Consider the following 16,392-nt stretch of genomic DNA (forward strand, 5'->3'; position numbering starts at 1 on the left):
TTGTGCATCCTAGCAAATATCTGCCTTACTCGCGAGTATGAAGGTTCCTACTATACAAACATCATCTCAACTTGAATTATTGTATTGGCCTACCCAAGTTTGGCAAGTGTTGGAGAGAGGGACAACATCAATCCTTCAAACTTTACCTCAGTTGCATTCGCCTAGCTGAGTTTGATAGTAAGTTGGGAGAAATGACCCACCACATTGATTAGGAAGTTACATCTGAAATTTATTTTATGAGATATCCGCATAACACTAAAACCCTCGTGAGGGTAGATTAGAAGAGCCTTAATTAGAGCCCATTAAGATATTGAGTTGGACCGACCATCACTCAAAAGTATAAGTCTAATAGATTATGCATCAACTCTAATATATTAAACGCTCCACTTTACAACATATTCTAGATATGAGATTTCTTTCACATAACACCTTCACACGTGCACCTCAACAAATATCCCCCTCACATGTATGCCTTTTGCGTTGTGCCCACTCCCCTTTAACGTAGATATCCCTCCACGCCAAATATTATCTCAGCTTAAATCTTCACCTTGGCCCAGCCAATTTTGGCGAGAGCACGTCTTCCTTGACTCCTCATCAATGTTAGTAGCCTCACCAAGCTCAGCAGGAATGCATCATCAACTACCATGATCGAGTCACATCCAAAGTTCTCCTTGAGCTTTTCGCCAGATGTAGATCCACCCATGTTGGGTCGGACTCATCCAAACCAGCGACTCTTATATCAATAATTGGGTCAAAGAAGCGTTAGTCTATACATTCAGCAAGGTAGATCACCAATAATTTTCGCTCTAGTCACATGTCAACACTAATTATGCAATTCCAATTTCTTATAATTTCACATAAACATGCATTTTAAGATCCGTCGTGAAAACATCCACATTTAATCCAACAATTCAATTACACGTCATCAAGTGTAAAATTCAGAATACTACAATGCGCTCATTGAACATTCAAAGATACTCAACTCTAGAGCAAAGTAAGTGGTACCGTATACAATATCTAAGGCTCGCAACTCTTGACTTAAAGCAATTCTTTAAGCCTTGTTAATCTTATCAACATATTGAAAAATTTAATCAATTAATGCATAAGATCAAAGTGTGTGATTAACACTCTAGGGTTCAAATTTGATGTCTGGCATTAAGTATTTTGCCCAAGAAACAGAAAACTTCACCACCTTCAACCATTTCAAAAGTCGCTGCTCTATTCACAAAAATTCTTTTTTATAAGCTAATTTTGACGAAAGTACTTAACGACGTGCACTAACTGCAAAAATATCCACTTATATAACATTGAGGGTCATTGGTAATATATGTTGGTATTTTCTTTTTCCAAAGACACTACAAAACCTTGCACTTTTAAAAGGATAGTGCTTAAAAAACCGTTCCCTAGAAACGTTCACGAGTCTATTTATAATGAATGCCACTTACTCTTGAATTTCATTAGCAGTTGGTGATATTAATAGTTAACATCTCTCAAAATAATCAACATCAATTTATCTTTTTCAAGAAAACCACTTGTTTAAGGGCCTAATAGGAGAAAGGGATGAATAATTAAGTAAACATCATTGATGCACAAAACCCCTCTTTTATATAGCTAAGATGTAAGATATAATCGAAGCCATTTCAGTTTTTTTCTTAAGAACGTTAACGCCTGAAAAGTGGAAAAATCAACTTTTGCTTCTGAATTTATGTAAAAGATACTACGACATATTGGTTATAGGTAGATTGTGTAATATTTTAAATCTTTTTACGATCAATTGATATTTTTTTTGTTAGTCGATATTTATAACAAGTTATTACATAGTTGTCAACATACATAATTAATTACTAGTAATCACCTCTTTATATATTACATGCATCCATTTAAGTTTTTATCCAGTTAGGGCAAACGATAATAATTTCTAAATAATCTGGATATTACGATTAAAAAAAAAAAGTAATCTGTAGAGAGGCGGAAGAAAATGGAGTTTTTAAGTAAACATAGAAAGAGCTGTGAGATAAAATCAGACATACGAATTCACTAAGCTAAATTCGCTTGTATGAACTCACTAATTGCTATGCAACCGATTGCAAGCGATCCATGAACGCAAGCAAATTTTACATAACTTACTAAGCCTCCTCTTCGTTTATGCGCACGCTCTCTTCTACTTATATGATATCGGACCGGACCGAGATACAGCAAATCTAGGCAGCGGAGTCGGACCTCTTCTCTCCGAACTCGAACCCTCCGGAACTTTTACTTTTCTGCTCGAGCTATAACCCAAAGGACCAGAGCGCCGCACATTCCTGTGCATGCTTTCAGTACTATGGAGGCTCCCACCGTCAGTATCGAAATGGTGGTCCTGGCTGTGAGATGAGGACCCTTTGAAATAACCCGAGTCATTAGCACCGTATTGAGGAGTCGAGTCACCACGCAGCGGCCTTGATGCTGGAGAAGAGTGTGCCAGTGATACAGCAGGTGAATGGCGAGGTGACGAGCTTAGCAATGCCAGAGGTGTTGACGGAGTATTTCCGTAGTATTGGCCATATATGGAATGAAGAATGGTGTAAGGAACATGGGCTTCCAGAGAACTCCTTGGAAGGAACGGCGAGATCTCGCAAAGTTGATCCAGGAATATGAGTTTAGCCACCAGATGAGATCTGCATAGAGTTCAAAATACCATAAGATGCCAGCAAACACCATCCAAATAGAATCTTAAGCATATCTTCCAGAGAAGTCTGGTTGAAATCTTAGGATCTCTTTCCTTAGCTTGCAATATAGAATTACCCATCGAATCATCATGTCAAAGGATTATCATACCAACTCCTCTGCTGATGCAACCAAGAGTTGCATGCAAAGGCTTACATAGAGATTGGAAAGTACAAAGCAGACAGCCCAATAGACACCAGGCATGCAGACCAATGGCTGCTTTAACATTGTTTATTAATCCCACAAAAACAAAGATTACGTAGAAACACCTACATCTACCAACATAATGACGGTATTGCTGTGATGTGCCCATGTGACCTTGCGTGCCTGTCCCTTCAATGAGTTCACCGTAAATATTCTAGCATTGCGGTGAACTCAGAATGACTACATATGAGGAACATATGGTATAGATAGAAAAGATGTTACATACCGGTTCATTTCATTCCAGGACTCTAATACAATCCCAGAAGAGAATTTGACAAAAAGTTGCATTGAAGACCTTATACTTGCTTCAGCAGAGAGGCGACTCTGTATGTCAGCATCCCCACCAACATGGCCATTTGAGTAAGACTGTCTTTGCTGGTGTTCGCGCTCCATCCTAACATACTCACTTCCTGCAATTACTGCATTAATGCACCTGCCAATGGGATGCCAGATCAACAATTTAATTGACTAAGCTACCGAACCTCCACCAGGCAAATGTATTTATCACAAATTACATATTCAAAATTTAAAAGTTCACAATAAATGCAGAATAATCACTCATACTAAAATAAAATAGAATAACAGTGGAAAGCAAAGAATAAGAATCAATAGAAATAGTATATTCCCTGGCACCACACAGTCCATGCATTCACCAGCAACAGGAATTAACCTCATAAGACATATCAAAAGACTAATATGATGTTTGATTCTTATGCAGTCTGGCCAAAGTATCAAATAAACAATTTATTATTCTCTCAACTCCTCTATAAGACTGATTTACTTTTTTTTCTTTCGGGAGCAACTTTCAAACCAAATTGTCCCATAGTTCAGCTTGTCAGTTTAATTTAAAGATATCAATCTAGATAACAGCATGGAAGAGATTTGGCTGAAATAACTATCATTAGGTAACTGCAAGGGCCAAGTGCTCCTAAGCTGAGACAATGCACATATAAGTCTGGTGTTTGTTAAACATAACAACAGTCAAATGAATTAACAGTAGACTAGGTTTGCAGATGTAAAAGACAGTATACAGGGTACAGAAAGCAACCTTGCCAAGCAATGAATGTTGTTGTTGAAGCCACCAGTCTCGATATTGAAAGCAGTCATACTCCAGACACCAGATGTCATGAAGCTGGCAAACAAGTATGGCAACAAGCTCCATGAACCATCATTTGCACCACCGACTTCTTCCATAATGGACCTTACCCACTCAGAATCATGATCAGCAGCAACGCTCATACTGTTTGCCACCCCTCTTACCCTTCTGATTTCTTTCTTTTCTGGTATTTCATCAGGTATATGTTTAACTATCCCACCAAGTAATGAGTATATAAGCGGTGCACCTTCTTCAAGCACAGTTCCAGCTGCTTCAGCTAGTAGCCGATCAAAAGCTAGGGCTTGACCCGCCTGAACACAGAATCCAATCAAAGTGTCCATATCCACAATCTGTTTTAAACAGCCGTCTCTTTCTATTCGATCACCGGAGTGCATGCTACCAGCAACAGTCTCCAGGATCTCACGGTTTGACCTCAGTGACGTGTCAATGCAATTTAACAGTGCTGCAGTATGTTCCTTCATCATCTTATCTAGGCGGTCTACACCATAGCCACCAAATATGCGAACAAACGCTCGTAATTCTCTTGGATCAGTGACTGACTCAGCAAAATATCCTCCAACAGGTCTAGTGCTCTTGAAGCAATTATGAATTGGAGCAAACAGGATTCCAGCACCAGATGTATCCTTAACTATATTCTCGATATACCAGTTGCATACGGCCTCAGTTGCAGATCCTGTATGTTGCTCCGCTGGTTTCTCAAACAAGTGCAGAGAAGAAACAGGTCCAGCAAACACTTCTGTGAGTAGAACTTCTCGAATACCCTGAGTAAGGTCCATGCTGATGTGCTGCTCTGCTAGGTGGACTATGCTGATATGTCTTCTAAGCAGGGATTCCATGATGCTGGGACGATTCAGATCATTATCAGTTTTCAGTAGAGAAAGCAGTCGCCTCCTGAAGTTTCCGAGGATACATTCTCTCATGTACTGCACATGTAAGTAAATTTAGGGTAATAAAAACATATTCCTACATGTCTGCAATTCGTATTTAAGAGTGAACTATTGCCACTTAGCTCATGGAAACTATATAACTATACAATTTCTACAATTTGACAAACTGCAATAAATTTGCAGCAGTAACATATCAGAAGCACTCAGAATACCTATCAACCATACACAAGGACTACTATTTAAGGGTTGAATTAACTTGCAAAGGGAGTTACTGAGCATATTGCCCATGATAGAATAAGACTGTAGTGGTGAGATACAGTCAAAGCACACAAAAAACTTAATGCAAGGCAGCACCATAGCTTATCATACAGTATTGTGCATTTGGTGATTGCATATTACAACTGACAAGTCAACCATTGCATTTTCTGGACTTTGTTCGAGCAAAAAGAGAAAGAAGAGGAGTGTTGTGAGGAAGTACAAGGTGATTAACATTAATTGCTCCTAAGGGAAGAAGTTGGTATGCCTCACCTCTCTTAGAACAAACACATGGTTTAGAACACAAATTGGTTCCATATCATTTAAGACTGAGCATAAATTGGTCAACCTCTGCATTGCAGCTTCTAACCTGTAGATGAGACGACAGAAATTACCTTATTATACAGTCGGCACACTCTTTCTTTTGAAAGAATAAAGAACACAAATAGTAGGAAAGAAAAAGGCTGGTCTTACAGAAATTTCTTACATTTTAATAGAATTAGTGTTCTCAGGATAGCTTTCATGCCCTGGCAAAAGAAAACCTATAGGTCCTTTCGGAGATTTTGCTGAAGGGGCTGCAACTCTTGTTGCATAATTCATATAAAAAGCAGCTTGCTCCGGAAGAAGCTGAGAATATTCACAAGTTCAGTTATGTAATAATAATATGCAGGAAGGTTTCTACATGTACAGCATATGGTACCTGAGTCTCTAGAGCACCAAAGCCCCCTTCTGAATCAAGAATATTAATTAATCCCTCTAATCCTCCCATAATTGATTCTATGAGGGATTCAACATAAAGAACTGCATCTCGACCAATTTTAGTGACCTGTCAGAGAAGAGAGTAATGTTGCAGTTATCTTTTTTCCCAATTTTTTGCCAATTTTTCTCCCCCAACAACTTTAAATCATGAGATACCAAATGAAAGTCAAATTTGAAGAGCAATAAAACTAATCTTTTACTCATCATCCAAGAGAAAATATTCAGATAACAAAACATACTGAAAACAGAGTGGATTCTTCCATACATAATTTCTCTAAAATAAGCATGCACCATTGATTCTATGTGCAATGTTATGCCTCATTTATTCACACTCGGCAGGCTAATAAGAAAGAGATAAAGACAGAAGTTGATTATAATCTTTGCGGTTAGATTATGTCTAGGGTTACCTCTTCAGCAACAATTGGAGAAGCACATTCTGGGAAGCTGCTAGCAACTCCCAGCCAAGCACAACAATGCTGAGGACGTCCTTCTGGTCCAAACATAGTGTTTCTAAATACCTTTTCCAATAATAACATGAGATTAAATCACAACTGCACAAAAGTTATGCTAATAAGGAGTCAAAAGGTCGTAGAAAGCTGAACTCACTGCGGTAAGGTGCTGATGGTAGAAATAGAGCTTTTTAAGACTTCCATGCTTTGATAATTGAAGCTCCAGTTCATCAACACACCTAAATTATCAAATTTAATTATGCCATTTGTCTCCAATATAAGCATCAATATAGGACTTCCACTTTTTTGCCCATGGAAATCTTGGAGTGATGAGCTTAAGGTAAACCTATGCTGAAGAAACTTAATGGTTGAGCCACCAAAATGGAATTTTCGTTAAGATGAAACTGCAACTTTTTCATATTTTATTATATTTTGGATGGATGAAAGTGCTGCGGGTTGATTACTTTGATCTGCAAACCTTAGGGAGACTGGCAGATCCTTCACCAGTGTGCACATGCAAATTCACAAAATGGAAATACAAGTATAAAGTCTAGACGTACAATAAAGTGCAGAAATTTCACTGTAAGTAAGTAAAAGAGGAACTGGAAACTGATGTTTGATGTTGTAGTATATGTCAAGTTCTTTCCCAATCAAATTACACTCTTCAGACATCTTGTCCTGTAAACTCAGTACTGCATGTAATTAATGGCTTCGATGATATTCTTATTCTATCGCAATTCTGAAATATAGTTTGATGTGGATCTCCAAATTTATGTTGAAAATCATGCACCACATTACCTTGCCAAAATGCTTTTATCTTCCCACAAAATGAACTTCAATTAGAGTTGCAATTGTAAGCAAGTACCTGGACCAATTGTACGCTGCATTCCCTTCAGACAGTAAACCTTCCTTCCCCGTAGAAACAGTAGCTTTCTCCAAATGTCTTATGTTTATTGATGACCGTGAAGATGTGACAATCATCAATATCAACAACCAATCCTTTCGGAATTCCTGATCAGTAATGATAGAACATTATTTCGTAAGCAAGCAATGCGTTAAGCGTGAAGTTATTAGAAAAGGATCTGAAAGACTAAGAGACAATAAAACTCAAAATTGGAAGGTAGCGTTGATGTAAGTTGGCAACACACTGCAAAATCCATCAATGTGATGCTCATGACTTTCAGAAAGTTCTTAAGAGTTCTTACTGATAGGTCACACGTTATGGCAGAAATATTTTCACCCTGAGGTTTTGGTATATTTTCAAGGTGTTGAACAATCTGCTGAAAGAGTCCTTTCAAGTTTGGACCCAGATCAAGAGCCACCATTCCTGGAGTACCCAGTAGGAACCGAATTCTACCGGCACATGAAGATAGATATGATAACGCATACCCTCGTATTGCTGCACAAACATTGTAAATTGATTTACACAATGCTCATGTGACCAATAAAACAGAAAGTCGGTGCACTGAGAAAGCAAAAAAAGTGAGATTTCTGTAACAAGACATCATTAATTATCTCAAAAGCCAGAAGCATGGACCATTTTATCTTGAAACCATAATGTACAAGGTGCATAAAAAGGATCGTTTTCCATGAGAAAAATTTTGGAACTTAGTCAATATGGCATATTAAACAGAGATATCTAATCTGTCCTTCATAGAAAAGATTCTAACAGAGAATCCAACCTGCAATGTACTTTCGCACCAAGCAGCACAAGCGGTCCATTCCATCTAGTAAAAACCCAATAGTCGGATCACTTGGATCCTGCAACAACATTCATAATGCTTAAAATTAAGCTAGCCTGGTAAAACCGGGGAAAGAAAAAGCTACTCTTAACTGATGCTACAAGGCATAGGTTAATATAAGAGTAAAGACAACTTACTATTTCTACTGGCACCACACGAGTGCTTTTCGACTTTGAGGAAACAATCCCCGCATGCTGGAAGTACCAAAGAACCTCAGATTGAGCTAGAGCCAAGGCAGAAAACACCATCTGCAGGAAAGAACCAACAGACCAAGAAGGATAAGGTAAGCATCAATATTGCCCATATAATGAGAATCAGAGCTAACCTCACTTATTCTAGTTGGCACCCCAAAAAATGGAAACAGCAACAAACAAACAGAGTATAAAGCATGGCTAATCATAAGCCATACCATGTTCTTACAAAAAGTAGACAACCTATATATCAAATTGTATATCCCAATAACCCACGGTTTTGTTTGCTTGCAGGGACACTCTTGTTTTTCTTCTGGAAATTACCCAACACTTCTTTCAATCATTGTCCCATTGAAAAATATAACAATCCTGATGTTATTTTACATCATCCTCTTCTTCGTCTTAGTGGGCTGAGATTGATGATGTATAGTCCACGTTAATGATTATTCAACAATGAAATTTCTAGACTAAAGAAATGATTTTAATATCACTCAGGCCACTAGAACTAAAACAACTGATTTAGGCCATCTCAGAATTTTGAAATTTAGTAGTCCAGCAGTGACAAATGAAGGGATGCCAGAGTCATTTATACCATGATAAGAGGCCCAAAGCCATGATGTATCAAAAGGAACCCAAAATTTTTACCCATCTCAGAATTTTGAAATTTAGTTGTCCAGCAGTGACAAATGAAGGGATGCCAGAGTCATTTATACCATGATAAGAGGCCCAAAGCCATGATGTATCAAAAGGAACCCAAAATTTTTACCTGTATGTTTGGCGCCAATAAACTAGGCTGATCAGTGAAGAACAGCACCATTCTTCCGATCTCTTGTTTTAACAGTATTCTTCTTTCACGGTGGATAGCATCACAAGAGAATAATGCTTGCTCATGCACTTCACTGCGGCAGTAAAAAATGTATAATCATCAGTTCATATTCCAGTGATGCACATGGTAGCACTAAGAAGGTTAAAAACAGAGTCCTCAGCGATCCTGGCCCTCTCAATGTTTCAGAAAGTGATCCAATGAACCTGTATGAAAGAGGAACATCTGCCTACTTAACGTACATCATCCCACAGTCTTACCCCACAATATCCACACCGAACAGGAGTGTCCAAGGGTATGGTTGTCAGACACAAGCACAACAATCAGCAGCAAAGCTGCTGATTGTGCATAGTAAGCTAAGACGTAGATGCCCACCCGCCCTTACAAGGGAACTCAAAGTCTGTAACTAGTAAGCTATAAGATGAACCTTTGAAATATGGTTTAAACATATCACTTAGTGATAAACACAAATTCTGCATCCTGCTCTAGAGGATCAACAATATTGATCACTCCTCAGCATTCTGAAATGGGTAAGAGCAGCTTGTTATTTTTTGAAGTTCATGTTTCAAGACATTGAGAATTAGCAAAGTACAATAAATTCGCACAGAAGAAGAAAATAGATGTGCAAAATGTATCTTTTCACATTCCAAAAGCACAACTTACGACTTGATAAGTCCCTTGAGCATGCGCATTTAATAAAATCTTTTTTTATGAATAAGGTGAAGTAAATAATAAGTATTATACTCGATCTAGGAAAATGTCCAGTAAAAAAGGCAAGGACCCAGCAGTAGCATGTTGACAGTGAACTCCTTGTGCACTTTTTATATCAGAATTGAGAAATTTATTTATCAGTTTATACGGCTTTCCTTCTTCCACATGTCATATTATAGCTAATTATTGGAGTAGTTTAACTGTACCTGATCATTTTCTCAACCTGCTTGGCAACGCTATACTCCAGATCTGCTTCTTTTTGCTTTGTACGGCCAGATTTTGCCATCTTCTTTGATTCTAGTATCCTTGGTAAGACATACAATTGGTAATCTTCATGCAATAGCACGAACTGCAATTTTTAAGAGTAAGTTCAAAATCAAAAGAGATAAAAGAAGAATCCATCTCCATAATGGCCATTCAGACTCACCTCATCCCTGAACAGTGTGAGGATCAAATTTTCCTTCAGTACTACCTGAATACCGAGTGTCAAAACAAATAAGACACCAAGTAAGATGATACTTTAGCAACATGAATCTACCAGAAAATCAGACCCAAAAGGAGCGCCCATCAACCAAAAACTTTGTTGTTGATAATCTGTTTTTCTAATCATGTAAGGCCCCAAACAAATGGAAATTGGCAGTTGACGACATCAATGCAAAAATTGCAACTCTCAGCAAAAGTACTAGAGGGATTTAATGTTGCAAGTACTTTACAAATAGCTTGAATCGTTCAAAACTCTACATCAGAACATTATAAAAAGAGCTTATTTTCATGCATATGAGGCTTCACATAGAAGCATTGCACTTTAGGTGGAGTAGTACCAAACATTCGTACTACAGTATCCCCCAATGACACTACAGTTCAATGTTTAAAATGCAGCTATTACTAGAGCTCGACTTGTTTTTTTTTTTTTTTTTTTTTTTTAACTTTTTATTTATTCAAGTTTGAGTAACTCAAGTAACAGTTATGTCAAGCTCCAGCTTGATATTAGTGGCACATAACTTGCAAGCCAAATATATTAATGGTACTTATCATGTATCCTAACAATGTTTATACATTCGCATATTTAAAAACATATCGATGTGATTCTTATTGTCCTAACAAAGGTCGAATTTGCATTCAAACTAAACTCAATGTTAGATTGAAACTATCATTTGACAATCACGTAGCTAATGATGTTTTCTGAACAACATGCATCATGCAAAACGAAAATTCAGCACCAAAAACTTCATGCAATTGTTTATATTAGACTAGGCATGCAAATTCTTCAAGTCTGTTGTAATAGAGATGCAGCACTTGCTTAAATCACTATTGCAGGGGTAAAATGGAACCGCAAATTTTCAGAATACCAGAGCAATATCAATGCTTGTAACACGAAGCAGCTCATCAGGGCAAACAAGATAACCCAGCAATACCCACTCCCTATAGGAAGTAACATTTGCAAGGTCTTGTGCTCTCTGCATGTAGAATTTGCAATAAGAGAGAAAAATCAGGTCAACCGAAATTACAATTTACATTAAAAAGCTTCATTCTAATCAAGTGAGACATACCATTGGGTGAGCAGAATTGGTTAGTATATCTGGGTATCTAGGATGATATGGACTTAAGAATCCCTCATTCCTTAGTTTCCTGGTATCTGTAGAGAGAAAAATTATAGGACCTACAGCCTCTAACACCTGGAAAAGGAAAATAAAGGTATAAATTGCACAATATATGTAAAAACCTTAGAAATTAATAACAGGAGACAAGCCCCCAAGACAACCACTGGCGACTTTGGGTTCATCTGAGATTCCAGTATCAAGTTGCATGTTGCATCCATAAGTAACACATATTCTCGTGAATTCAATGCTGGAAAACTTTTCATATTACCCATACTGAGAACTAACAACAAACATTTTTCTGTTGATTTGGCAGGCAGAAAACTACTATGCAAGGATGCAATTGAGATATTATGTAAAATATTATTATTTTGCATGGCAGGTCGGCAAGAGATACTAATGCTATAATCTAAGATTCTAAATGACCAGTTGCATACATCAAGAGGGGAGGTAACCTGAAGAAAAGAGATTCATCATGAGATCTCCATGGTGAGATAATAGGGGATATATCTATGTTATAAAGGCATCCACAACTAGAAGGCCAATTAAGATGTGACTAAGACAAAAACTCTATAAGATAAGAAAAGCCCAAATATGTGACTGACCTCCCCAATGCGTGGGCTGACAAAATTTAGGTCCTCTTGCAGTCCTCTCAATGGTGGATCATAAGAGTCTATGAACTGCACTAACCTGTATTTCAGATAGAGATTAGAAAGTATGAAGATGGTAGATTCGCCATGCAAGGAAACTGATACGATCAGGATACCATTGCTAGTCGTGCTCAAACTAAATCTGAAAAAATTAGGATCCACCTTTTAAACAAATATAACAATCATGAAACTTTCACGATACACACTCATTCACATGGAAAAAGTTAAGGTCCAAATTTGAAGCCTGGGTCTTATGGGAGTTTATTTTGGTTATTCTGCTTCTGCTTCAATCATAGTTTTTAACCCATTTTGTTACGTGCGCAATGCACATGTTGAGTACCAAATGAGAGATTAATCTTGACAAAAATGGGAGTGTCAAGATAGCCCCAGTGTCCTGCCTATTCAGAGCTTCTTCTTTCAGGTCAACTTGTATGATCATCATGTATGGTAAGTTCTGGATTCCAAACATGCCTTATTTCTTAATATGGTAATTAAAAAGAGATGGAGAAAGCAAATTCTATGTATTTAAGTTCCCCGTACTATAACAATAACATTCACGTACATATATTGCATTAAAATTGAATCAATATCAAATAAAAGAGTAGTCAACAATATTCTTAATATAGCTCCAGATGAAGTAAACATAAATAGAGTCAGAAAAGTAAGATGATCACTCATTAACTACATCAAAGATTGGCATTGCCTCTGCTTCATTAGCTTATTCTGATGTATATGTATCTTTCCTAGATACACTGCAGATGCGACATATAAATCCAGCACAGGCAGACTGGAGGAAAAGCTGAACCTTAGTCAGCAGCAATTCTCTCTGTTTTGGTTCCATCAGATACTGATATCTTTTACCAAATCATCCTAAAGTCACATTGATAAGGCAAAGACAGAATACATGCCGGACAAATTGTGGACTTCAAAGATTAGATTAAAGATAATCTTTCAGTATTAACCCGAAAATAGTGCACCCAAGCGCCTTATGCCAGCCCTCAGGACTCTACAAAAAGGAAAAATAATGATAATAATAAATTTCATTTACCAAGTCCTGTACTAATTAGTAATTACTACTTCCCTTCACGCAATTACAATTACCTCCAGCCCTTTGTGTGAGTCAAGGCAACAAATTAACTTTTGCTAAGTGAGGAATCAGGCAGGTGTAAGAATCAAACCAATCATAAATCCACAGCAACTTTGGTTAAATTACATTCTATAAGAGAGAAATGTTGGGGAATCAACAAATAGTGAAGGTTCCAACCTATAGTAAAAGTCACAGTCTCGCTCATTTCTTGCCATTGAGTGTATGAGGTTGTAAGTTTGCAGCATCATTTTTCTGGGTATCTGTAATAAGATAAAAATAAGATTCATATAAGAAGGGACATTTCCAGGAAGAAAAACATATAAGTTCGCAATATATAATCAAGTAAAGTAAATCGAGCAGGGAATATTGATAGCTAACACAAAAGAAAACTTGCCTTCTCAGAGAAGAGATTGACGCGGACAAAAGAACAAAAGAGATCCATAAAAGCATGCAAAATAAGTGAATTCTGATGTGGCTGCAAAAGACTGTCCCAAGTTATCAGAGATTTCAGAGAAAAATAAAGAAACCAGAGCCGTCATTCTATTTTATAGAAATTGCCATATCTGAGAAATCAAAAAGCAATAAGACTCTGGATGAGCCTGCAAAGGCCACTATCGAACCAGACCCAACAATAGATTTGTGAAACATGGAAGTAAAAAACCAACTCAGCACCATACCAGCAGGGTAATGACTGTACTGCTGAGATCCAGAATAAGTCGCAGAGCCTGTTCTCGATATGCCATCAAGTCCAGAAGGAGCTGACCCACAAAAATTGCCAGGTAAGCTATCGATACATCATAGTCTAACAACAAACTAACAGATCTTGCAAGAGTGTTTTAGTAGCAATTCCACAGCTATCAATACTAGAGCTCGATTTCTTCATACAACAATGCACAGTGGCAAGACCTTGTGTCGTGGTTCAGTGGAGAGATTAGGTAAACAAGCCTAACAAACTCAGTGCAGAGATAAACTGATTCTTAGAAGTAATAGACAATATACGGATAAAGCATAAGGCATAGCGGGTATAAGAGATATCTTATTTGCAATAAGAAAAACATCTTTATCTTCCCAATATCAGTTGTTGAACCCAAAAATGAAATGAAGTATAAAGATATCCTACCTGAATCCATGGTTCCAAATTTTGCAGATGAACTTCAGCATCATCATGCAAGGCATCCAAGGCAACTTTGTCAACCTGCGTTCATGTTCTCCAATCATTCACTAAAATTTATGGTTTCAGTGGACCGGACTTCAGCATTTAGGGAAAGTTAAAAGGAAAAGAATACCAGGTCTTACACGCTCAAGCTGTAGTTTGCTGAAATGTTCTGGAAACTTCTTCGAAAGCAACAAACATATTCTTGGATGACCGGGCAACACGCCTGCTTTCCAGAACGATTCTGTGTACAGATGATTGACAGGATCTGGGAAGTCAAGAATCTGGTTTAGTCTATACATTTTGGCCATGAGGCCTTCCGCAACTTCGTTAAGTTGAACTACCCACTGCATGTTTACACCCTTCTGGGATCCACTTGTGCTCTGGACCTGTTCATCATGACCCACATTCCTAGAGGCCCTGGCTGTGGCAGGAGAAGTCATATCAGAGCCGAGGTACTCAGTCCATCTCGAGGGGCCTTCCCATTCTCTCGACCTAGAGGAAGTGGATGACATCGATATATCTTGGTTGGGAAGATGCTGACGCGATTTCGCCATCAATAACTACACCAAACGACTGCAATCAGGCATTTAAATTAGCGGCATTTGCGGGCAATTTGATCATTTTTTGCAAAGGGAAGGTAGCTAGAAATATCATAGGTAAAAATTGTGCCAAAGTGCAAATTAGGAGGAGCAGGAACTGAATTAGCAAGTAAAAGAGCAAAATTCTCACGCGACTGTGGTTAGGTGCTAAAGCAAGCAAGACACAGAACCACTATTCTTCCAGCACAAAGTCAGTATAATTCCCCAAAATGCTCCCAAGGAGAGTGCTCAAATCACGGCCGGTGCGCAAATGGGGAGAGAGAGAGAGAGAGAGAGGAGAACAGAGAAATGGACTCCAATCCCCTCGAATTAAGCTTGCATAGCGGGAACGACAAAGCACGAACACTCGAAGTGAAAAAAACTAAGGTTCCACATTTCAGCCGCTCGTTCGTGCACAACCCACAAAAAGCATGAAAAGACGACGACGACGACGACAACAACAACAACAACAACAGTTCCCAAAAGCTGACATTCCTACGGTTTAGCTAAGCTCAGCATCTCCACTCCTCAATTAACCATTCAGCGCGGGAACAGAGCCAGTACGGACAGAGGGGGGGAAGACGTACTCAAAGATAGTAAGGATCAACAACACAAGCAAAACGAACGATCGCGAGAGGCGGCGGCGGCGCGGCGGCGCTCGCCTTCCCGAATTCAGCGACTCCACTTCCTAGCCATAACCAATCGCGACGCGAGCATTTCCAGGAGCGAGCTATGAGCAAAGAATTGCCGCTCGCCGCCGGGTCGCCGGAAGCAAGGAAAAGGAGGACCGACCTCTTGCTCAGAGATCCGCCGGAGACGAAGAGCCCGGGAATCGGCGGCGAACCGACATTCGCCGGAGCTCGGAGGAGAAGATGGGAGAGAATGCGCGAGCTTTTGGCTTCAGATCTGAGAGAGAGAGAGAGAGTTTTAGAGAGAGAGAGGGGGTTTAGGTTTAGAGAGAGAAAGGGGGCGGGGGGAGTGGTTTACTGAGATAGTTGAGAGCAGGTAAATTCCACACGACCGAAGGAGAAGATGAAGAAGAAGAAGAAGAAGAGAATGAGAGAAGAAGCGCGTTAAAATTAGGAGACGCGAGTGGACGAGACGCGCCCAGGGGGCCAAAATACAGGCATGCACGATACAGGATGGCTGGCACTGGCAGGCAATTCATGTTTTGTGTACAATAATAATCGTATTCGTAATTCGTATTAATTTCGTATCTGTACCCCGTATTGCTTTGTATTTGATTTTTCAAATTTCAATTTTGATTTTACTTGTTGAATAATAGAATTGTGAAGGGAAAAAAATATATGTCAATTCATGCCAATTTGTACCAATTCACATTGATATAGAAAATAAAAGTATTATATTGTATTATCTTGTATTCGAATTTTCCTTATGTAATTAGTGATTTATCTCGTATTGTGCAGATGGGGTCATATCCAGCATTGCCAACCCTAGGATTGGGGTCTTATTTGCATT

At 38.6% G+C, this 16,392-nt stretch overlaps 1 protein-coding gene across 1 annotated transcript; it reads right to left on the bottom strand.

The window, feature by feature from the left end:
* Nucleotides 1-1,979: 1,979 nt before the first annotated feature.
* LOC104440634 (protein NAP1) lies at nt 1,980-15,876 on the bottom strand. Its single transcript, XM_010053559.3, has 24 exons — nt 15,501-15,876; nt 14,476-14,895; nt 14,300-14,374; nt 13,857-13,937; nt 13,574-13,654; nt 13,357-13,439; nt 12,048-12,132; nt 11,395-11,520; nt 11,194-11,301; nt 10,272-10,316; nt 10,051-10,193; nt 9,077-9,209; nt 8,257-8,367; nt 8,060-8,138; nt 7,583-7,776; nt 7,243-7,388; nt 6,535-6,616; nt 6,336-6,446; nt 5,870-5,995; nt 5,657-5,796; nt 5,443-5,539; nt 3,959-4,950; nt 3,137-3,343; nt 1,980-2,657 (listed from the first exon to the last, which is right to left on the bottom strand). Exons 2-24 carry the CDS (start codon nt 14,887-14,889, stop codon nt 2,162-2,164), a joined length of 4,155 nt encoding a protein of 1,384 aa, XP_010051861.1. The 5' UTR covers nt 14,890-14,895; nt 15,501-15,876; the 3' UTR covers nt 1,980-2,161.
* Nucleotides 15,877-16,392: the final 516 nt, after the last annotated feature.

This window comes from Eucalyptus grandis, chromosome 4 (genome assembly GCF_016545825.1).
Source record: "Eucalyptus grandis isolate ANBG69807.140 chromosome 4, ASM1654582v1, whole genome shotgun sequence".
NCBI lineage: Eukaryota > Viridiplantae > Streptophyta > Magnoliopsida > Myrtales > Myrtaceae > Eucalyptus > Eucalyptus grandis.